A 22091-nucleotide genomic window follows, 5' to 3' on the forward strand; every position below is an offset into this window, starting at 1 on the left:
TCACACTAAATCGCACCTATCTTCCAAAACCTTCACAACTATAAAATAAATATGTCAAAACGTACTAGGCCTCATTGGCGCAGATGGCAGCGCGTCAGTCTCAAAATCTGAAGGTCGTGGGTTCAAACCCCACGGTAGGCATGTTTCTTTCGTCGAAATTATTGCCTCAGTATTTTTTTACAGATTCATAACTATTTAAAGAGATTTTTTAGAGTAAATCTATGGCATCACACTTATCTTTCACAAGGCAACTTTTCTTTTAGCTTGTTGCCTTTTGAACAGGAAACCTAGTAGTTTTCGCAGCGTTGGAGCTGTTGATTGTGAGCAAATCAAGCAAAGGTCTTTCTGTACCAGCAGTAAGCACAGCGGAATGGGTCTCTCTGCAGAACACATCAGTGTTAGTATTCGTAAGGATCTGTAACCAATCCACAAGGTGTATTACGCCTCGCCGCTAGTAATAAATCTTACTCGCATGTATTTTTGACGGGAAAATCAATACTTTGGATAGCATTGAGGTCTGGTTCCGCAATAAGCGTCGTGTAAGATAAAAAAAATACAACCGCGCAACTCAAACTCGAATTTGCTCAAGTGTTATGGCATGTCCACCCGTATTAGATTTTCTAGAACGGTTTGTGGACTGATCTAGCCGATGGCATTTGTACTCGCGAGATGAAAAGCCGGCCGTGAAAGACATGGTGCTCCTACAGGCATCAGCTGTTTTCAAAAATTAAATGATAAGTCCGTGCTATTGTGTACACGGTAAACGATGCGTCTCGACTACGTCTATCCATGATGTATTTAAATCATAAGGTTTCATTTAAATATTTAATGTGTTACATAAATGCATGTAAAGAGTGACACCTCAAGGGATTTTGTCTGGTGGACGAATAAAGATCTCTCAACAGTTCAATGTGGCATGTGCGATGTACATTTTTGGGCCTTGAATGAGCTCAATGACTTCCAAAGTCAGATCACATTATGTATTTCCATGTTCTCAAATGCATGAGCGGTGTCGTTTTCTTCCATGAGGCATTGGGTTTGGAGAGTTCCTAGGTACGTGTACGCAAAGCGTAGTGTCGCTGTTGCTTGAAAGTACGAGGCCTATCTTGCGAGCCTCACAGGTTGGCAAAGAGCTCGATCGTCCCTCAGGACTCGTCAAGGCCGATCCATGAAGCCTAATTGCTACTTCAGCCTCTTGTCTACGGTTTTGTGTCGTGGGTTTACCAAAGCGAGTCCGCTCATCAGATAGGCCTATACAATGTATCCATCTTCCACTAATTGGGAAAAGAAATGAAAACGACAGTTTGGTGCGACACCAACCCGCCGGATTGATGTCAACGATGGTCGGCTAACCCCCTCCCACATTACACAGGGAAATGAATGATGTTGACTATCGATGAGGCTCCAAACAGTCAAGAGGGTGAAAATTCATTACCACCGATTGCCCCCATCCCCCCCTCCCCCGGATCCTGGGGATTCTCCTCGAAAGCCAACCGAGGCAAAGAGTTCGCTCCGCTTTCAATCCTGTTTCCGTCGACTTCTGTAGGTGCCTCGTGTAATGTGTTAGACCAGCACACAAAATCTTTCGCGGACGTTAAAAAATGTCGAGGCGCTCCGTTTAATTAAAAAGAAAAGGCATTTTATTGCGACCTCTGTTTTATTTGATAGATGTACAGGGTGGCCTTATCAGTTGAAAATTGCTTTTCTTCAGGAGTCTGACTAAAATTGCCCGCAATGCCCGGTAATAAGCATTATTTAAGAATACCGTCATTAACACTACAATAATGAAAATACATTCACGTGGCAATCGGATATATGACACAAGTTTGTCGCTAGAGGGGGTGTACGGGGTATATACACGACCCGAGTTACTACTACTAAAAATCCTTTATATTCCTGTCTCTAAACGGTGCAGATATCAAACAGAAGGGTGGAGGGTATAACAATGAATTAAACAATACAGTTAAAATACGTAAGAACCGCGATCTGAACTAAAGAGGGCGCAAGTTTCCTAGCAAGAGCGGCTCTTTTGGTCGGAAGTGCGCACTTCACTGGTTAGCAAACGACTGTGAAATGCACGCGTCTCGGGCACGTAACATCACATCAATCTTTTCACGTAAGAAGAGACAATGAAACGCAGTAAAAGCACAAAAAACTCGCTTTCCCCTGAAAACAAACCAACATTTGGGTTGTTTCTGCGTAGACGTTTTCCCCAAACTGGTCGCTAGTCTGCACGCGCCAGTCACTCCTTATGACCTTCAAAAGCTTTCACTCTTACGTTTTTAAACTCCAGAGCTACAAATGCCGCCGGATTGTGGCTCTTCTTTGGTGTGGATCCGACGATGCAAAGTGATGACCTTTTTATAGGCGGATGATTTACCGCAGATGTCGCAAGAGAACGGTTTCTCTCCCGTGTGGATTCGGCGGTGCCTTACCAGGCAGATATTATACTTGAAAGACCGTTCGCAGTAGTCGCAGGTGAATGGCCTCTCATCCGTGTGGGTTATCATGTGAGCCTTCAGGCTTCTCCGCTCCACAAAAGATTTGCCACAGACACCGCAGGCGTACGGTTTGTCGTTGGAGTGGAACCGTAGATGCCGTGTCAGGTCGCTTTTAATCTTGAACGACCTCGGGCAGTGGTCGCATGTGAACGGCCTGGCCTCGCTGTGGGTTGTCGCGTGCCTGTTGAGGCATGAGCCGCTGGAGAAAGCCCTGCCGCAGATACCGCAGATGTACGGTTTCTCGTTGGTGTGGGTTCTTTCGTGCAGCACCAGGTAAGCCTTAACTGTGAAGGACTGTTGGCAGTGTTCGCACGTGTACGGCTTCTCGCCAGTGTGAGTCATAAGGTGTCGTTTGAGTCTCCAGCTGAACGGAAAGGATTCGCCGCAGACGCTGCACGTGTACGGTCGCTCGTTAGTGTGGGCCTGTCTGTAGTGTTGCTTGAAACCACATCTAGTTTTGAACGAGCGTTGACACTGATCACACGCGTACGGCTTCTCATCCGAGTGGGTCTTTCTGTGACACCGAAGGTGACCCTGTTGTGTGAAGGCCTTCCCGCATTCACCACAACTGTAGGGTTTCTCTCCCGTATGGACCCTTTTGTGAATCGTCAGATCGATCTTGAACTTGTACGACTTTTGACAGAGGTCGCACTTGAACGGCTTGTAATCGCTGTGGGTAACCTTATGATTCTTAAGGTAGGTACCGTTGGAGAAGGCCTTGCCGCATACGTCGCACGCATATGGTCTTTCTCCGGAATGGACTCTAAGGTGCGTCTTCAGACCGGACCTGCTTTTGAAGGATTGTGGACAGAGGTCGCACGTGAAGGGCCTGTGGTCGGAGTGGGACCGCATGTGTTGCGTAAGGGTCACATTGTGCGCAAAGGCCTTGCCGCAGATGTCGCAGGAGTATGGCTTCTCTCCGGTGTGGGAAACCAGATGTATCTTCAGGCTGCTGGGGTACTTGAAGGATCGGGGACAGAGGTTGCAGGCGTAGGGCCTGTTGTCCGAGTGGGTCTTCAGATGTGTCTTGAGGTAACTGCCCGTCGTGAAGGACTTGCCGCAGACCTCGCAGGCGTGCGGCCTGTCGTTGGTGTGAATCCGTCTGTGTTGCTTCAGCCGGCCTTTCGTGCTGAAATCCTTGTCGCAAAAATCGCAGACGAACCACTTTTCCCGGGTGTGGATGTACATGTGCTTTGCCAGAGTCTGTTTACTCGCCAAGTACTTGCCACAAACTTCGCAGTGGAAGTGTCGGTCCTTTCTCGTCGTGGCTGCAACACTTTCTTCTGATGTTATTCCCGGTGCTTCCGCCATTTCATCCATTTTCCGGCTTCCTGTCTGAGGAAAAGAGACCACGAAAAAACACGTGGACATTGTTTCTTTTATTCCAAACTTCGCCCAAGCAATAGAATGTCTTAAGGCCTGACGATTTACCATGGTTTATGTACATGCAACGACACACAAGATTCGCACAATTGAGGGTCTTGGGGTTTGATGTAGACCTTTCATGCATGACCTCTGCACTGTCTCCAGGCCTACGGTCGACGTGAGCACAAAATCACGGAACACTTTGCTTTAGAGAAAACGACACCTGGCGTCCTCTGCCCGTCGCCTTCAGCATTCAAGCACACCTGCCAACCTATTGTACCCCTTCCTAAGGTCAGGCATCGTCACAATCATAATAGATTAGAATTTGAAATGAACCGCGAGGGCTCATTTAAATACCTTTTAATCTCTTGTGTGGTAATGCCTGACCTGAGGAAGGAGAACGACAGGTTGGCAGGTCTGCAGCTTTTCTCAGGGCAGTTGCTTATTTTGAAAACTCGTTCTCCAAAAGGATGATATGTAACCCTGTGAGATTATGCTGGTGTACTTTCGAGCTCAAAAGTGTGAAAGGCACGTTGCACCTAATGATACAAATACAGCGTGAATATCAGCGCAGCCCTATGTATAACTATACATCTATATGTACAGTAAATGAGTTTATGTTCTCTGCTGTTTGTAGCTAGGTACCTCCAATTACTACAACAAGTAAAGCATTCTGGGGAGGGGGTCGTGCACAGTAGTCGGCAAGGATCTTCTTGTAGTTCCAAAGTATGCTCAGGCCACCTGTTGCCTCGTTATCTGGTCGGACCGAGCTATATCGCTACCGTCCATCATGGTCAAACTTACCACAGGTGAATCGTCAAAATCTATCTCGAACCTGCCCCAACTAGCCCGATCTTCGAAAAGCAGTCCAACTCGGGATTCCCCGTCAAATTCTTGCTTGTTGGCCTCAGACACGTTGTCAACTGAGCGCGGGGGCTCATGTGATTTGACGGCTAGAAAGTGTCTGTTTCTCACCCAGTTAGCTGCGCTCAGCTGTGTCAGACATACATCTACACATGCATGAATGGCCTATATAAAAGTGCACGCGTTACTGGCTGGGAGTCGAGTCCGCTTGCAACTGTATTGTTACACAAACGCCGTGTGCTGCACATGTGAATGAGCGGGCAAGCTGAGCTCGATGCGAGGGGAACAAAGGAGGACAAACGGATCAATAGAGGGGTCAGACGGTCATGTAGGCTATAGACCCTTTCCACCCACGTACTGGATTGCACTAAATGTAAACAATACCACCACGCGTAGACCGCCTCGGCCGCGGTGATCGCATACATTCCTACGGGCAGCTCCGATAATGTGCAAGCACACGTACGAACACGGCACGCTTGACTAGTTTGTTTTGAATAAAGTGAATTACCATCACAACACCATTCACTCATTAGCATCACAACACCGTCATTGCGGTCCAGCAGGATTGTGACAAAACAGAAAAGCGTCTATACTACACGAAAGACCACAAAATCAGAGCGCTTGTAACTTCCTCTAATCACTCTGTTTTCCTTCCTCCATGCTCTAATTAATTAGCAAAGACCAGACCATGGAGCTGTGACCACTCGAACATGTCACGTCCACATGTCTTCTGCTCACTGGCAGGGCAGTTCTGATCACGAGAACTTCAAAGGGCCCGATCCCCTGTGACTCCGAGGTTTATACAGCATTGAACAGCAATAAGCAGCCAATCAACAATTTCCTTAATTAATTTCAATGGCTCCCTCACAGTGCTATGCAATGAACTCGAGCTTGACCTTGAGAGGGCGCTAATTTTTATAGCGTAGCAGGTTCCTTGGGTCGGAAATGCATTTCGCTGGTTTATGAACGACTACCAAAGGCTTGCGTTGCCTACCAGCAAAATGAATACTCTTCAGCTATATGGCTCTTTTCTTTTCAAAGTGGACTCCTGGCCGGCCACAGAAGTATACCCAGCAAGAAATGAGACCAAGGGGTACCCCCCCGACATGTCCAATCCCTCTACACATTCCAGACTATTGTTACTTAACACATCCCCCCAAGATGTCTGAAAGGAATTCCCCAGATTCCTGCGAGACAATGACCAACACAAAGCAGGGGGGTTCTCTCCGTTTCATACCTTGCTGCATATGTACAGAAGCGGATCTAGAACCAGTTTTTTGAAGGGGAGATTTGGAATATTTTCACCCTCAACGAGCCAGGATACTTTCCAGGACAAACCCTTCCTCCCTCCACCCCCTTGAGTTTACTATGGATCGATGTAAAGACACCGGCAGTCTGAAATCAATGGAAGACTTTGTGATGTTGGCGGCAGCAGACATTCCGATCCTTTTAATTTTTGTTCCAATTTACTTTTGTTTACATTCACTCCACCGATTCACAAACTAGTCTTGTCTATTGCCGGTTCCTTCAAAGGGAAGACAACTCACAACCACATCGTTACAACAAATCTCCCCTGTCACGGTCATATGCAGCAAGGTACGAGACGGAGAGAACCCCCCCCCTGCTTTGTGTTGGTCATTGTCTCGCAGGAATCTGGGGAATTCCTTTCAGACATCTTGGAGGGGGGATGTGTTAAGTAACAATAGTCTGGAATGTGTGTAGGGATTGGACATGTTGGGGGGACCCCTCAGTTTATTTCTTGCTGGGTATAGTCACGGTAGCCGCAATCAGTTTAGGGGAATACGAACATTCAAATCGCACCTTCTTATATCGGTTAACCTTATTTCAACCGCCTGTTAGAGTTGTATGCTGATGAGAATTTCAATATTCATCAGCAATGGGGGAGGGGGGAGAGTGGAGTCAATCCATTATAGAGTTTATTCCGAACATAGCCACAACTTTTTTTCGCTGGGGAGAAGGATGGATCCACAAACAATTTGTAAGTCATTTTCTGGGGAGGGGGGGGGAATTGGGGGTTTCTTTATTCTTTTACTCTTTCTGGGGATGAGGGTAAATCAGGGCATTTTTTTTATTCTACACACGAGTAGCTAAGGGGTTTCCTGTTTTTTAAATCTAACCAACCGCTTTTCTGGGGGCAGCATCACTGGACAACAGAATCACAGTCGACTCTCGTTATAAAGAATTATAAAGAACACCGTCATAACAACATACTGTTACAAAGAACAGATTTCAAGGATCCCAATTTCTTGAATTCTTATCTTTTTCTTTGTTTTGCTAATCCTTTCAGAACAAAAGTCCTGATTAAATACAAAGTAACTTGTCCGGTCCCTGCAACTTTGTTGTAACAAGAGTCGACTGTAAACTACATGGACTCAAAAAAAGGTAAGGGCCACTTTGTTTTCTCCCCTTGTAATTTCAGGATGAGCAGTGACGCAAGAGACACTATGCAACAATTGAAACCAACCGCATGTGAAATTGATTACAGTGTGTTTGAAGACATTTAGGACAGTTGTACTGGGGTATTTTCAGCAGTAACATAAGCATATCTCATAAAAAAAAGTAAACACACTCAAAAAGGGTCCTTAACTTTTTGAGTGGTTTTATTATGTGCTGGAGTAGGGAACACAGAAGTCATACCGAAAAACAAAACACTCTCTGATCATTTTTTTTCCGACACTCCACGGTGTTTTTAATGTTGGCTCTATTCCCTTTTTTATTTCACAAACTGTCTCGCTGGCCCAAAAGGATAATTTTCTGTAGTCAAAGGTACCGCTCATTTCTTTTGCAAATAACAAGCGACCTTTAAGTTGTAGAAGCACAAAGACAGGCTTCCTGCTAAAATCCCCAAGAAACCATCCGTAATTTTATCCTGGAACCGGTGCACAAGTGCGACGATATCTTCCCAGCCGTTCACTCCTCGTGAAGCTTTAACGGTAGCGCTTGAGGGAGAGGGTGTTGCGTCGCTTCCAAGCGGCGCGGCGCGACCCGCCGATCGTCTGCTTGTACAGATGACCCTTGCCCAGACCGCGGCTTTTCTTACCTGGAAGGAAACGGAAAATACGTCCTTGGTATCATCTGTTCGTTCAAGATCAAATTGGCAAATCTGCATTCCAAACAGTTTATCTAAGGGGCAAATACACCGGATCAACACACACTGAGCATGCCTCCAAGAGTGACCATTACACCTGTTCATCAACACAGACTGAGCATGCCTCCTGAGTGACCATAACACCTGTTTATGAACACAAAGTGAGCATGCCTCCTGGAGTGACCATTACACATGTTCATCAACACAAACTGAGCATGCCTCCTGAGTGACCATAACACCTGTTTATAACGCAAACTGAGCATGCCTCCTCAAGTGACCATAACACCTGTTTATAACGCAAACTGAGCATGCCTCCTCAAGTGACCATAACACCTGTCTATAACGCAAACTGAGCATGCCTCCTGAGAGACCATTACAGGAGTACCTTCAGTGTACCCTCTGCCTAACTTACTCCATTCAAAATCTCTGCTTGTTGGCTTCATGTTATATACAGGAATCTTACACAGTCTTATACAGGATACACTGTGTGATATGCATCTTACATGCAGGAAGAACCATTTATAGAGTTGCGACATGTGGTCCTCTATGATGTGGAATGTGATGTCATTTTGTGTCCACCATAGCAGGATAATGTGTGACAAGTTCACTAATTATTTTGAAAATGGCTGTACATTTAAGCGCCCTCAGGAGACAAAACAACGAAAGTTAGGCAATGGATTACAAAGTAGCCAAGGCGACTTGAGGGCCCAAGACGGCTTCTAGTGCAAAGTTGTCGCAACACTTTGCATTATGTTAAGGGGCTGCGGGGGAAAGGATGGAAGTGGGCATTTACCCGCCGAGGTCAGGCCGCGCAGCTCCCGGTGCTTGTGGACGGGGTTGCAGATCCACCTGGTGTCCGGGTTGCGACGGATGGCGTTGTGGAACGGGTCGATCATGATGATCTCGAAGTACTTGTAGGTGGAGTCCTCGCCGATCCAGTAGCTGTTCAGGACCCGGAGGGCGCCGCAACGCCGGCCCGCCCGTTCCTGGGAAAAGCAACACCATTGACATATACGTCCAGAAATTAATCAGTTATTGTCACAACTTTACCTGTTAGTTCTGCTGCTTCAGCTCACTCAAATCTAGGAACGCAGCAGGCATTATCACATCTCAGCGGTCATTATCAAATGTTGACACACGGTCAAGTTGCGCGCTGTTGAGTAGGGAGAATTTTGCCCCGCCTGACTAGCTCAGTATTTGGCAGTAAATAATGGGTGCTCAACAAGTAAATGTAACCAACTGTGACACCAGTGCATCCAAGTTGTGCCAAGGTCCAGTGAATCTCGTCTTACCTCGGCTACTGACTGCAGGCTGCGCTGGAACTTCAGCTGGTTGACGCCCTGGTTGGTGGGCTTGCCGTAGGTGGCACCCTTCGGTACTGGCCTCTTGCGACCGCCACGTCTCACACGCACACGGTAGATGACATATCCTAGCGGGGGGGGGGGGGGGGGAGACAGAAGAAAAACTCGTCATTCAGTGCTGTCTGCTGTTAAAACGTCGTTGGTCATTCCGCAAAGTGAACTATCTTGATCGGCCAACATCAACGTGACGTATCCGCAAACAAACTTGGCACACAAGACAGGTCAATTCATGGTGCAAACCGACAATGTTCAGAACGATTTAAGTAAACTGGATACCACTTGCTTTTCAGTTTTTATTGTCAGCAGAAGAGAATTGATGAACGTCATAAAGTAAAACATGCCGTCCTTCAGTCAACCAACGGGGGGACTGTTTTGTGTGGAATTCTGTTCAATTGGGTCAAGGTATAAGATTAAACCACTATCCATCAAATTTCACAACCCAACGACTTTGCCTTGCTTCTTCCAAGTCAAGGGGTCGTAAGGTACATTCGACTTGGAACTTGATTGACTGGTCTCCTGTAAGGCATTCAGTTATTCAGAAACTCCCAAAGAACTCCAAAACACCTCCATCACGACACCACTGGCACAATCCCTCAACTTGAACTTTTTAACCCTCCTATGGTTTTACAGCACAAATGTGCACAAATGCCCACAGTCATTGGTGAGCATGTAGTTTCTATATGGAACTCAAACATGCACAGGTTCAGTGTGTACACATTAGATTGCCAGCACAAAATGACCCAGGGTCTTTTGTGCAGTCCTCTTCACTGCATTTGGTTTACTGCACAATGATGCACATGAAACAGTGAAGCACAGTTGTTGGGCAGCACAAAAGTGCACTCTGATATTCCTGTGAGGGACTGTTGGTGCAGTGCACAACACCACACAGCTGTGCTTCTTTGAGGTGTTTACCAAATGACCCAAAGAGTGACTTCAGCATAGGAGGGTTAAGGTTTAAGGAATGATTCCCAACCCTGCGTGTTGGTTTTACCTTGTTTAGCCCGGTATCCCATCCTCCGGGCCTTGTCTGGGCGCAGGGGTCGGGAGGCGCGGTGAACCGCTGACAGCTGCCGCAGGTTCCATGTCCGGATGCGGGCCAGAAAGCGCATCACGTCCGACTGCTTCTTGCGGTAGAGCTCTTGCATGTACTTGTAGGCCCCCATTGTGACAGAGTGGGGTCTGTCCTGCCAAGCATATCAAGGGGAATCGGCAGGTAATTCGCGAGAAATGGACAGAGTTTCGTAAAGCCCAAACTACGGTATCACTCCCAACCACGGATGAGGTTTCAAATGCTGTGGTGTTAGTTGAGCTGGCCTGTCTATACTCAGCAAATTTCTAGAGAAAATATCTCATCCTTCTTTGATTTTTTGCGGCTTTTGCCAAAACAGAATTCCTCTGACGTATGCCCCTGTGGCATTCCATCCATAACACAAATAAGAAACATATTCTGCTTACACAAGTTACCAGCATGGGAACGACATACTTCCAGAACTGTAAGGTTTATACAAACATTTAATACAGGTAGCTTTGTACAAACTCGCATAAGCACATTTTAGCTGTTTCGATTGTGCCAACAATTGAAAAAGCAACACAGCTCCTATCTTTTCCTTCATGTTTTCCTGTCACCCACAGATGAAAGCCGAACTATGACTTGAGTATGACTGGCCAAATTTGCTTCCATTCTAGTGACCAATCACAGCTCGGTTTTCATTTTGATGGGGTCAGGAAAACAAGGAAAAAGTAGGACGTGTGTTGCAATTGGTCAAGATGTCATACAGCTGATAGTAATACATGCTGCTGTCATCAGGCATGCTGATCTTCTGTAGTGTGGATGGGCAAAATGTACAATTTCACCATTTAAATGAGGATTTAAGATGAAATAAATCATTTTCAGCTTTTTATGAAGAAGTAATCACTTCTTCAATTTTCCAACAGAACGACAGTAAAAAAAACCCACCCTCTCCCCCCAAAATGTAAAATGTAGCATACAAATTTGTGCGTTTACATGCATTGGCCTACGGGTACAAGGATGCAAATTGCCCGGTTTTTAAAATGGCATCACCCGTGGTCAGCATGTAATACTACAGGCCAGGTTTTTCAAGGCGCCATACATCTGAAAATTTACGATTTTGGAAAGCTTTAGGGTGCTCGTATGAAAGTCCAAACTCCGAGGAATATGCCAGTGTAACTGCAAGTAAAATTGTCGAGTCATTCTCGTTTCGGAAGATATTTGGATTCGAGGTTTGTGACAATCCTGCTGTTTGGATTTCAGGCATTTAAGACTTGCCTTGAAGTAGGGCTGTGATGGCGACAGATAAGAGACAGATTGTAAAAGAGAGCCACCACAGCCCTATTTGTGGGGCTAGTATGAAAAGTGCATTTACTTCACTTGACTACGTGACAACATCTTTCAATTTTGCTGAACTAATACAAACAATTTATCCGAAATCTTATTGTCTAAAGATTCTGCAACTTTTATATTATCGGGATTCGGTTCAAAAGGGGAGTGATGGAGATAAAATCTCCTTGATTTGAGAGAATTTGAATCTGTTCTCACCCCTTCAAGACGACACGAAATAGGGCACGCAAGGTAAAGAACGACAAAGTGTGCATAAAAATTACGAGAACCCGTATTTCCCTTTGAAACACACAGCAATGAAAAGGTTTCCAGACACTACATGGTATAGACTGGCTCCCTATCACTGGCTTCGCAGTGTAGTCACGCGTGCACTCGTCACGGTGCGGATTACCGGGGAGCGGGCGGGGGCTGTCACGGTGCACTGTGACTCGTTCTGAAACCTCACCAACTGAAGAATAATTACCTAAATTCTTCAATCTATAAGATCCCAAGACCGGAATGAGCCGTTGAAGTATTGCCAACGAGACCCCGGTTTAAATCAAATTCAAAATGTTTGGGGGAAATCGTGGGCTTTTCTTATCCGTACATTTCTTGTAGATTTTTGGCTTTCGGTTTGTTTCTCAACCCAGGCTGAAAAATCGAACTTTTCTCTTTAAATAAGCGTTTGAAATTAGCCTTACCTACATGTAAGTTACCTCCGCTTTTTCAGGTTTACGAAAAATTGAAAATGGATGATATTATTAGCGTCATGCACCCCAAACCCCATTATGTAAGCAGAGAAGCGTCAAGTTGTTTTTTTTGTTTTTGTTTTTTTGAAAGTTTTGCCAGACATGGAGAGCAGGATACTGTTGGATTTTTGGACAGTTTTCGGGACATGGAAAAGTTCGGAACTATAAATATTGGGGATAGTGGGCGACGTACGTGTCCCCTCCCCCCGCACAGTCCCCTCATCGACGTCATCACCTCAGACGCAAGGATCAGTTGTATTTTGTTTCGTTTAATTTTTCCCGTAGGCTTCTTTGCATCCTTTTGCGCTGAACTTAAAGATGAAATACATGTACGTGATAGAAAGTCGATGCATTTCATTTTCAAGAATAGGGCCGGACGCGGAGGTTCATCCCACGGGAAAAAAATGAAGTGGCTAGTCACAAAGACACAATGTCACAAAACATTCGTTTGTCATTGTTCACCTTGTTTTGTTTAATTCATGAATGGTTTTGTGAGAAGGGCTGGTCACCGAACTTGTGGCTGTAATAACAATTGTGAAGGGAAAGGCTGATCGTGACGAGTGACCACCGTGCGTGCGTGACGCGTGTCGCGCGCACGGTATACTGGCTAGTGACCCATAATGCATTGTAACAAAATGGCTGCCTCCACGTTGGAGCGAAATAGCAGCAGCGCTACTACATCTACACCGGGTCTACGCCGTTGGCGTTCTTCGTGTCTTTGGCATTTCTGAGTGCTGAATCTGAACCAAAGAGTTTTCAAGGTATCAGACAGGATTCATCACACCAACTTGAGTTGGTTCTGCCCGAAAATTCACCGAATTTAATTTAATTTGCTGCAAAACTGAGTGACACTAGCCACGGAGGTAGAGCACACTTTTCATGTTCAGGTTTTGCAATGGCCGTAGTGTAGCAGACTGTCTGTGTTGTTTGTTCGTCTACCATCTGAACTTTTTTGCTGCACTTTTCAACAGTCTATTGCTGTCATGAACTATAGCCATGTTAAGTGTAGTATCACGAAGTGATCAGTGGTGATTGGCCTAGGCCTGTTTTAATCATTCTTATTGGCTAGGTCTACATAAACTAACTTGGCCAAGCTAAGGCTTAGGTCAAACAGGTCTTGGTTTTCAATGTGTTCAATTCAAATTGTGACATCAGTAAACTGGATTTCATTTTGACTTAGACCTGCAAAAGGGCTTACATGTACTTGTCACCTTGTGTCAATATCACCGATTATAACTTCTCATCGGCCCAAATTTTGCGATAAGTGGAAGGGCCACTGCAGTGTATGTATGAAATTCCATCAGCATTTGAGTCAAGCAGCACAATGTACTTGCTTTCATATTTAGCAAGTTTTAGTTTTCTTCTTGCCATCTGTGGAGCACTGCATTTCTTCGTGAGCCGCCGGCGGCCCAAGGAGACGACAGGACACAACTCCCTTTTTGTGCAATTCCAGCGCAAGTATTTTCTGGCCTACTTTCTGGCACTTGCCGCCGACTGGCTGCAGGGACCCTACCTCTACAAACTCTACCGCCACTACCGCTTCTTTGAGCCCCAGATTGCTGTGCTGTATGTGTGTGGGTTTGCCTCCAGCGTGATCCTGGGCACGGCCACCAGCGCTTTGGCCGATCACTACGGCCGCAAGAAACTCTGCATCACCTTCTCTATCATCTACTCCTTCTCCTGCCTCACCAAGCTATCCTACAGCTACTATATCCTCATCTTGGGGCGGGTCCTGGGTGGGATCTCCACCTCCCTGCTGTTCACTGCCTACGAGGCCTGGTACCTCCATGAGCACGTGGAGACGCATGACTTCCCCAAGGAGTGGGTGACACTGACCTTCTCACAGGCCACCTTCTGGAATGGCATCCTGGCCATTGGCGCTGGGGTGGTCTCCAACTTCCTGGTGGATCCTCTGCATCTGGGCCCTGTGTCCCCATTCCTGCTTGCCATTCCACTTCTATTGGGCTCTGGGGCAGTGGTAGCCTCCTCCTGGAATGAGAACACGGGGGCCAAGAAGGTGAAGATCTCCAAGGCCTGCACGGAGGGCCTGCGGCACATCGTTGGCTCGCGGCGGATGCTGCTGATCGGAGCCATGCAGTCCCTCTTCGAGAGTGTCATGTACATCTTCATCTTCATCTGGACACCAGTCCTGGACCAGCCGCCAGACGCGCCGCTGGGCCTCATCTTCTCCAGCTTCATGGCCTGCATCATGATTGGCTCCTACCTCTATGAGCTGCTTTCCCATAGTCGGCTGCAGGTGCCCGCCTACGCTGTCGTCAACGGTTCCATCGTGCTGGCAATGGTGTCCACCCTCACCTGCGTCCTGTTCTACCGGAACTACGACAGCGTGTCCTACCTGGCCTTCCTTCTTCTGGAGCTGGCCTGCGGGCTCTACTTCCCCTCCATGGGGTTCCTCCGGGGTAAGGTCCTGCCCGAGACCCATCGGGCTGGCATCATGAACTGGTTCCGCGTGCCCCTCAACCTCATCGCCTGCGTCCTGCTCATGGTGCTCCACGGCGACTCCTCCCGGGAGGGCACCCGCCACATCTTCATCATCTGCTCCTCGCTACTGGCAGTGGCGTTCTTCTGCGGCATCCGCTTTGCCCGGCTCGTCAAAGATGACGAGAGCTTGAAACCGGGAGCCACTGAGCAGGAAAACGAAAATGACGGTCGGAATGGATATTTGGTGTCAAACCAAGAGACAGCTTCCGTGTGATGATAAAGATTCATTTCTGGCCAAGACAGTTTACATTACAAACAGAGATTGTACATATTAATTTTCTCATCAAAGATTTTCTTTTGCTTGTACATTTTCTGCAAAAGTGCGTACCAGTTTTATTTTTACACAGCCATGTTGTTTCTTGTGAAAGTCTTGCAATATGCACGCATGTTAGTACATGTAACATAGTCACTCTAAACTTTTCTTAGTGCGCTGTATTTGTAAAATAAAAAATTGAAAAAGGAGGCGTAGTTATATATTCAAGCACATTTTGTGCCAGTATTTTCTTGCAAATCAGTTGGCGCGGGTTTGGGGTTGACGTTGCTGCTGAAAACTTCCTTTTTGTGAAGAAAGTCGGTGATCCAATTTATGAATGATTTATTCTGTTCGCCACGAGTAACAAGCAACAGGTCAACAGGTCTTCTGTTCGCCACGAGTAACAAGCAACAGGTCTTAGACAAGACCTGTTGCTTGTTGCTCGTGGCGAACAGAATAAAAAATTGAAAAAGGAGGTGTAGTTATATATTCAAGCACATTTTGTGCCAGTATTTTCTTGCAAATCAGTTGGCGTGGGTTTGGGGTTGACAGTGGCTTAGCTGGGGGGGGCACATTCCCCGTTCCCACAAATTCCAGGTGACCCCTCCACCACAAAAAAAGATGAATGTGTATTGAACAAGTCTAACAAAAACTTGCCCCCAAATATTGAAAGTTAATGCCTCCTTTGTACCCCCTCTGTACCCCTTTGTGCCCCCTCTGTACCCCTTTGTGCCCCCTCTGTACCCCTTTGTGCCCCCTCTGTACCCCTTTGTGCCCCCCTACTAGTAAAATCCTAGCTAAGCCACTGAGTACATGTACATAGAAAGTACACATAATTAAAAATCACTGTAATTGATATAACATTGACACCTGGACGGGTATTTGGAATTGTGTGACCTCTGTTAAAAAAGTCTTCTTTTTCTGTGAATGTTTTTCCACTTGGCTTTAAAATGTACAGGCAGAACATTGTACAAATGTTTCTCAGTGGGTTGCTCATTTTGGCATCCCATACGTTCAGTTATGTAGTCGAGTACTTTTTGAGAACCAAGCTCTCTACCAAATATTTAACTAGTTAGGAGGGAACAAAGCTGAAGTACATCGGCATTTGATGATACATGCATAAAGGTAAGATTACAAAGCAACATAGTGACTTCAGACCATCACTGTTTGATTAAAGTTAACTTTTTGGGACAAAAGTACTTGGCCAAGTACTTTTCTCCTTAAAACTTAAATTTTACACAACTGGGAGTGTCTGAAGTCTGACATTTATTTTGTAATCTTACCTTTGCACATTAACCATCAAATGCCTGTGCGCTCTGGCTTTATTCCCTCTTACCCAGTTCAGTATTTTGCGGAGAATGTTGGCACTCGGAAAGTACTCGACTACAACACTGCCTACGTTACATGGACTTCGTGTGGGTTGAGGGTGTTGAGGGTTACTGTTGCTATCTTTGCTGCAAGAACAGGCTCTGACAACGTGGCGTTCCACGGAGGAGGTCACGGTTTTTTGCAGTGTGAAAAACTCTGACTTGAGAAGTCAAAAGTCCAGAAAAGCAACTGTGCCTAATCACAATTTTCCTGGTGGACACGTACAAATATGTATTGATATATTAGCATATAATCACAAGGATATGAACGTATGTTTACATAAAACTATGTATGTACCTGTGTACGCAACCTAAGCCCATGGTTCAGTAGATCTACATGTACATAGCCTAATGATATCTCACTTTGTTTACATGGCTCGCAAGTTCCTGGGCAGAGAGTTAGGACAAATCCCAGGAGGCCGAAAGGAAAGTACACATGTAAATGAGGCTTAGCAATTTTATGCTTTAGGTCTCTGTCAGAAGTTGCTTTTAAATGAGGTGAAAAGTCTTTGCTCGCTTTAGCAGAAACGGATTGTATTTAACAGGCTTGTATTAAAGGAAGCGTGTGTTGAACTGTAGACATGTGGAAATCTTTTAACTGAGGATTGTATGCTCACTCGGAATGTGTACATTTTTGTTCTATAAGTGGACTTGTGCAGCATGTTCATCGCAGCGCAGAAGTCGTGCATGGTTGGCAATGCCGTGACGTCGGGCCCAGAACTCCAGTCAAATGCCGTAGATCAATCTAAGTAAGGCCCTGACGGAGTCTTGGATCGCCAATTTTGTGACCCAAAATGCTGGTAACCAAGTTACTTTTTATGGTGTTGGTACTGTACTTTGTGAAGGACATGCCCAAAATTGCATGCTTTTACTCTTGTATTAGATGTTGTTTTTGAAGTTTGGTTCAGTTAAATGTCTGGGCCAATGGAATCCAACCTAATGTTTTACTCTTGGAAATGACACCAATTCCCAAATGGTTAGAATCTTGTATAAACGTACAGGTGGATCCATAGACATGTACCATCAGACTGTGATCTCCTGCTGTCAAAGTAAGAGTGTTGTAATTGAGACTCCATCCCTCACAAGACCTCCATTTTGAAGTCAAGTCACAAGCTATTCAAAGAAACTGCGACAAAAGCATTCCTTTGTCACTGTTGACACTGTCACTTGTGACTGGTCTTGTTCCTGGACTTGTGATGGTCATGACTATAACACTGCAAAACAGGTAGCCAGCTGACACCATAACTACCATTCAGGAAACCCCCCCCCCTTATTTCATTCCATTCACAGTCTCCGCCTGACGGTGGATGATTTCAGATATGAATACATTAAATTTGTGTTTACTTTCCTGAGGTGATAATTTTTCTGTTGAATCAATTCCCTCTCAAAAACAAAAATATGACAGAGATTTGAGTTTTCTTTTACAAATGTTCTCACAAAATGACAGTAGCCCCCCCCCCCAAAAAAAAATGCATTACAACGATCAAAATGGCTGCCACCATGAGAAAAAAGGCTAGGACAGAGTTTTGAAATTAGTTTGGTTTGCATTTATTGCTTTGATAAGCACATGGTGGGCTGACAACACTTGTGAAAGTGGCGAAACTGGAAAATATTTGACCACAGTGAACAGAAAAAAAGAACCCATGGCAGCAATTTTTCCCAGATTATTGGTGGGGAAAAAGAGTTTGAAAAAGAAGCCACATTTCAATCACTGTTTCCCGTTTCAAACAAATCAATTAAATGAGGATTCAATTACTTGTATCGATTGCACAGCGGGACAAGTTTTGTCAGTTGGTTCCCCCCTCCTATTTGAGGGATTTTCTCCATTTCCACCCTCTGTAAAACTCAACTTACGAAGAAACAGACACAAACTATGTGTAACCAGACCAGGTTCCTCAAGCTAGGCTGTTTTATTAGCAAACAACCACTTTCGATCTTGGGCAAAATAAAAGGGGTTGGTGGATTGGCTAGAAACGGAAAAAGAGGAAATACATGCAATAAGTAAAATGGAAACTTAAACACAACACACTTAAGAACAGATAACTATGCAGCAGGAACTATATACCCACAAAGAAAACATAATAGACCTGATACAGGCTGTGTAAAGATAAACTCAACTCCAAAAACAGAGCGAATATCTAATCAGGCAAAAAGCAGTAGCATATGGTGGAACACAGTCTTGAGCACAGAATGCTATTTAGGTTTTCAATCATCAGTGGTTCCTGGGTAAACCTGTGCAGCGATGCGGCAATGATCGTATATCAATTACTGGAGCAAACTAAAATTGAAACACAACTTCAACTCTAAAGCAGCAATATTGATACATACATGCAATCCTACAGTTCATGGACATACAACAATCGATAAGCTCACTTCCTAAATACCAACATTACACTCAGCCAGATGGCCTAAGGTTTTTTTTTACTCCAGTAGGCTCCAACAAAATAACAACTTCATTGTTTCTACCAGAACCCTGCCACATGTGGTGTATGATCAGGGATGATGATAAGCAGAGGCACTGCTCATTATAACAGTGTTATACACACATTAGACACAGGCCTGTGGCCTCATGACCTGAGCCAATTACTACATAGAAAGTTCAGCAGAAATACATGACAAACTTTGAGCATTTCAACCCTAACAAATCTGCAAAATCACACTTAAATGCAATACAGTGAAAACAACAATTCATCTTACACTGGCATCTGAAATGATCAGTAAAAGATTGCATTTTCAAACCACCACTGGCTCAACCAAGATGGTCCCTTCCGAGTACAAAATTTATATTGGTGACTCTAATTCTTATACAGAAACTACATTCATGTCACTAAATAATTACTTTAGATTGGTTTACACAGTCAATCGACATTCTTAAGAATCACTAGTCACAGAGCAATCAAAACCATTTGAAAGGCAAATGAAATGAGAGAATAACCAAAAGAACCTGTTTTCTAAATGTTTCAGTCAATTCAATCAGGCTAATCGTCTAGTTGATATATCGTGTGATTTATAAGACAAGGAAACAATGACACTCACCAATTGTTTCCAAAATACGGCTTTACGTGTCCAGTTTAGAGGTGTGCAGTACGTGTGTCTACTCCTAACAACTAGGTTACTCTGTTACGAGGACAGAATACAAAATTCACTGATCCTGCAGCTCAAAAATTAGAAGTGTACCTCACAATAACAAAAATCTAACTTTGTATTTCAGAAGATATCAACAGCAGTGCCGAACGGAGAGTAGTTCGTTTTACTAAAAACCTGGGGCGAAAAATTTAAGCATGAAAAAACCTTGCTTGACAAATCAGGTTGGCAGCCCAAACATCTTTTGATGTATATTGTTTTGGAATGGTATTTTACATGTACCTGTCTTTTGGTCGGCATGACAATCACATAAGAGTTTGAGCTGGTAGCCGTTGTTTATGAAGCAAGGTTTTTTCGTGCTTAAGCAGATTCTGTGCTTAAGCAGCTCTATGAAATTTGGCCCCTGTTCATAAACCAAGGATGGAAGGAATTTCAGAACGTGCTTATACATTTACATGCATCTGCAACAAGTGTAGAAGGTCAAAGGCTTGCAGTATGGTCATTGATGTATGTCTGATTGCATTATTTTTTAACCCCAACTCCATAGTGTCTTTTACTAGGCACTAGACTAAATCCATCAAAATCCAACAATGCCTGCAAAATCTACGGCACGGCATTACGGACCGTTGGTACTGTTGCCACTGTGAAATGCACTGAATACGGTTGCGGTGCTTTGGACCTCAAGGTCCAAGTCTATCAAAATCCTCCAAAACTAGATTCTGATGGAGTTGGTTGGTTACAGGATTAAAGCATGAATACAACTGACCAAACATCTAGTCTAATAAACTCATTTGGACTGTTATCTATGAAGCAGAAGAAAACAGCTTCTCCTGATGACAAGCAGAGCATACTGCTCCAAACGTCGAGTACCACTGGTTCTTTTCTGAACCGCAAATACTCACCAAAGGAAAACGTCCATGGTGCTACCGCAAACCTACTTTCTAATATACCTCTTCACCATGCAAACTTTCAAGACTTATCCAGAAGAAAACAGTTATTTTTTGTTAAAATCCAAAACGCCTCCAAGAAAGAGTGTGGTATGCCATCATGAATAAAGCACAATCGAGTATGGTTAAACCACTGTACAATGTTGCGCAGTCTTTGCTTTTGCAATGGACGACATCCTAGTATGCAAATGATTCACACTAGCAGCCTCCATGAAATAAGGCCTTGAGCCATACAAATGTGTCCAGTGAGTCTGAATACATTAATCTATTACAAGATTCCATTTTTTACCTCCGTCTTTTTTATCGCTTGATTTGAAGTACATGTAGGACATGCACAGACATCACTCAAGATACAAAGATCAAGGCAGATCAAGTTCAATCAATATGCAAAATAAAACGTGCTTGACCATTTAGCTCTTCCTTTCTAACAATGCTGCATCAATTCCTGTAGTACGTGCACACCAGCCCGTCATTATGAACCGATGTTAGGACAAGCTGTCATTATGAACCGATGATAGGACAAGCCGTCATTATGAACTGACGTTAGGACAAGCCAACCAACAGGCTCTTGATCACCGAGAGCTGCTGATAACTGATTGAATACTTCACGAGTGACAAATTGTTTTATTTATGAATGAACGAATGAACACTAACATAGTTTGAAATGCATAGATAAATTTCCTAATTCTGATAACTTGTCGCAGAAATAAAATCCTTGCTCTGTTTTCAGACTGTTAACAAAACAATGGACATCTACATAAAATCGTTCTTTTTACCTTTTCATATTTCAAGTTTACATTGCTTGTCTTGCTATTTACAAAGGCAATAGAAATATAGAAAAGTTAAAAGCTTTCCATTCAATTCAATTGACATTACATGTAATTCTGACATTACATAAGACATTCAAGTCGTGAGAATGTATACAATTAAACAAGGATGAAAAAACAATACAAACAGAAACTATGCACTATGAGGCTTGTGGTGAAATGCCTTGAAAACAGACAGACAACCAGACAACAAATCAAAGACTAACAAGCAGACATACACTGTACTTCACATCTCCACCCAATCACTGCATTATTCCAAATAACAAGCACAGATTTAACTTAATTTATACATGGACAGTGATGTATCCTCAATCACACTCATCAAGGAAGTAATGATTCTGTAATTACAACGGTTACCAACTGTCACCGTCAAGTTGCTAGGATACAGTGAGAAGGTTTCTCATCATTCACAGATTCCATAGAAGTCAATGCCACCACCTGCCTCCTCTGTACAAGATCCTCCTCAATCAATAGTCATAGAGTTTGGTGCATATAGTCCATGGCGTGCCATGGTTACAAATGATTTGCCTGGGGTCTCTTTGAAAGCCTCCGAGATGCTATAGGACAGTACTGCTTATTCTTAAGTCCACAAAAACTTGCAACTGGACTGGGCTCAAAAGTTGGCATTCCCAAACTGGTTTCAAGCAATGCAATAAAGTAATTCAGGTGTGCAATAAGTTCCAAGATTTACTAGATTGAGAAATTCGCATTTTGTAATGTTTCACTTCAGCAGAGAGATTTTGGGGAATGACAAAGGTGAGGTTCCTCGTTTGGCACCCCCCCCCAGTTGTAGAGACTCAGAAATGTTGAATTTAAGTTTATAA

The 22091-nt window shown here is 44.4% G+C and overlaps 3 protein-coding genes and 1 non-coding gene across 6 annotated transcripts; 2 read left to right on the top strand and 2 right to left on the bottom strand.

Moving 5' to 3' along the window:
• Window positions 1-68: 68 nt before the first annotated feature.
• On the top strand, window positions 69-141 carry Trnal-caa (transfer RNA leucine (anticodon CAA)). The gene has a single exon. It is a non-coding gene; the product is annotated as a tRNA-Leu (tRNA).
• Window positions 142-1617: 1476 nt separating this feature from the next.
• On the bottom strand, window positions 1618-5218 carry LOC110977308 (uncharacterized). 2 transcript variants are annotated; one of them, XM_022231294.2, is made up of 2 exons: window positions 4671-5218; window positions 1618-3832 (listed from the first exon to the last, which is right to left on the bottom strand). In XM_022231294.2, exon 2 carries the CDS (start codon window positions 3819-3821, stop codon window positions 2283-2285), a length of 1539 nt encoding a protein of 512 aa, XP_022086986.2. In that variant the 5' UTR covers window positions 3822-3832; window positions 4671-5218; the 3' UTR covers window positions 1618-2282. The 2 variants fall into 2 exon arrangements, with proteins under 2 accessions (XP_022086986.2, XP_022086985.2); XM_022231293.2 differs by having other exon boundaries at window positions 1618-3836; window positions 4671-5216.
• Window positions 5219-7333: 2115 nt separating this feature from the next.
• rpl15 (ribosomal protein L15) lies at window positions 7334-11875 on the bottom strand. The gene is made up of 5 exons (XM_022231288.2): window positions 11758-11875; window positions 10192-10384; window positions 9132-9268; window positions 8633-8825; window positions 7334-7791 (listed from the first exon to the last, which is right to left on the bottom strand). Exons 2-5 carry the CDS (start codon window positions 10361-10363, stop codon window positions 7679-7681), a joined length of 615 nt encoding a protein of 204 aa, XP_022086980.1. The 5' UTR covers window positions 10364-10384; window positions 11758-11875; the 3' UTR covers window positions 7334-7678.
• Window positions 11876-12899: 1024 nt separating this feature from the next.
• Window positions 12900-18522, top strand: LOC147795753 (solute carrier family 61 member 1-like). Of its 2 annotated transcripts, none has more exons than XM_087130936.1 (2): window positions 12900-15424; window positions 15498-18522. In XM_087130936.1, exon 1 carries the CDS (start codon window positions 13573-13575, stop codon window positions 15001-15003), a length of 1431 nt encoding a protein of 476 aa, XP_086987062.1. In that variant the 5' UTR covers window positions 12900-13572; the 3' UTR covers window positions 15004-15424; window positions 15498-18522. The 2 variants fall into 2 exon arrangements, with proteins under 2 accessions (XP_086987062.1, XP_086987061.1); XM_087130935.1 differs by having other exon boundaries at window positions 12900-15416; window positions 15457-18522.
• Window positions 18523-22091: the final 3569 nt, after the last annotated feature.

The sequence above is a fragment of the Acanthaster planci genome, linkage group LG21, assembly GCF_054643075.1.
Source record: "Acanthaster planci isolate LZ-2023a linkage group LG21, COTS_SCS, whole genome shotgun sequence".
Taxonomy (NCBI): domain Eukaryota; kingdom Metazoa; phylum Echinodermata; class Asteroidea; order Valvatida; family Acanthasteridae; genus Acanthaster; species Acanthaster planci.

Coding starts and splice junctions, on each gene's coding strand:
- LOC110977308 (XM_022231294.2), bottom strand. CDS start 3,821: ATGGATGAAATGGCGGAAGCACCGGGAATAACATCAGAAGAAAGTGTT.
- rpl15 (XM_022231288.2), bottom strand. CDS start 10,363: ATGGGGGCCTACAAGTACATGCAAGAGCTCTACCGCAAGAAGCAGTCG. Junction 9,269..10,191: donor GGGATACCGGGCTAAACAAG/GTAAAACCAACA, acceptor CCCCCCCGCTAG/GATATGTCATCTACCGTGTG. Junction 8,826..9,131: donor GCCTGCAGTCAGTAGCCGAG/GTAAGACGAGAT, acceptor TGCTTTTCCCAG/GAACGGGCGGGCCGGCGTTG.
- LOC147795753 (XM_087130936.1), top strand. CDS start 13,573: ATGTATGAAATTCCATCAGCATTTGAGTCAAGCAGCACAATGTACTTG.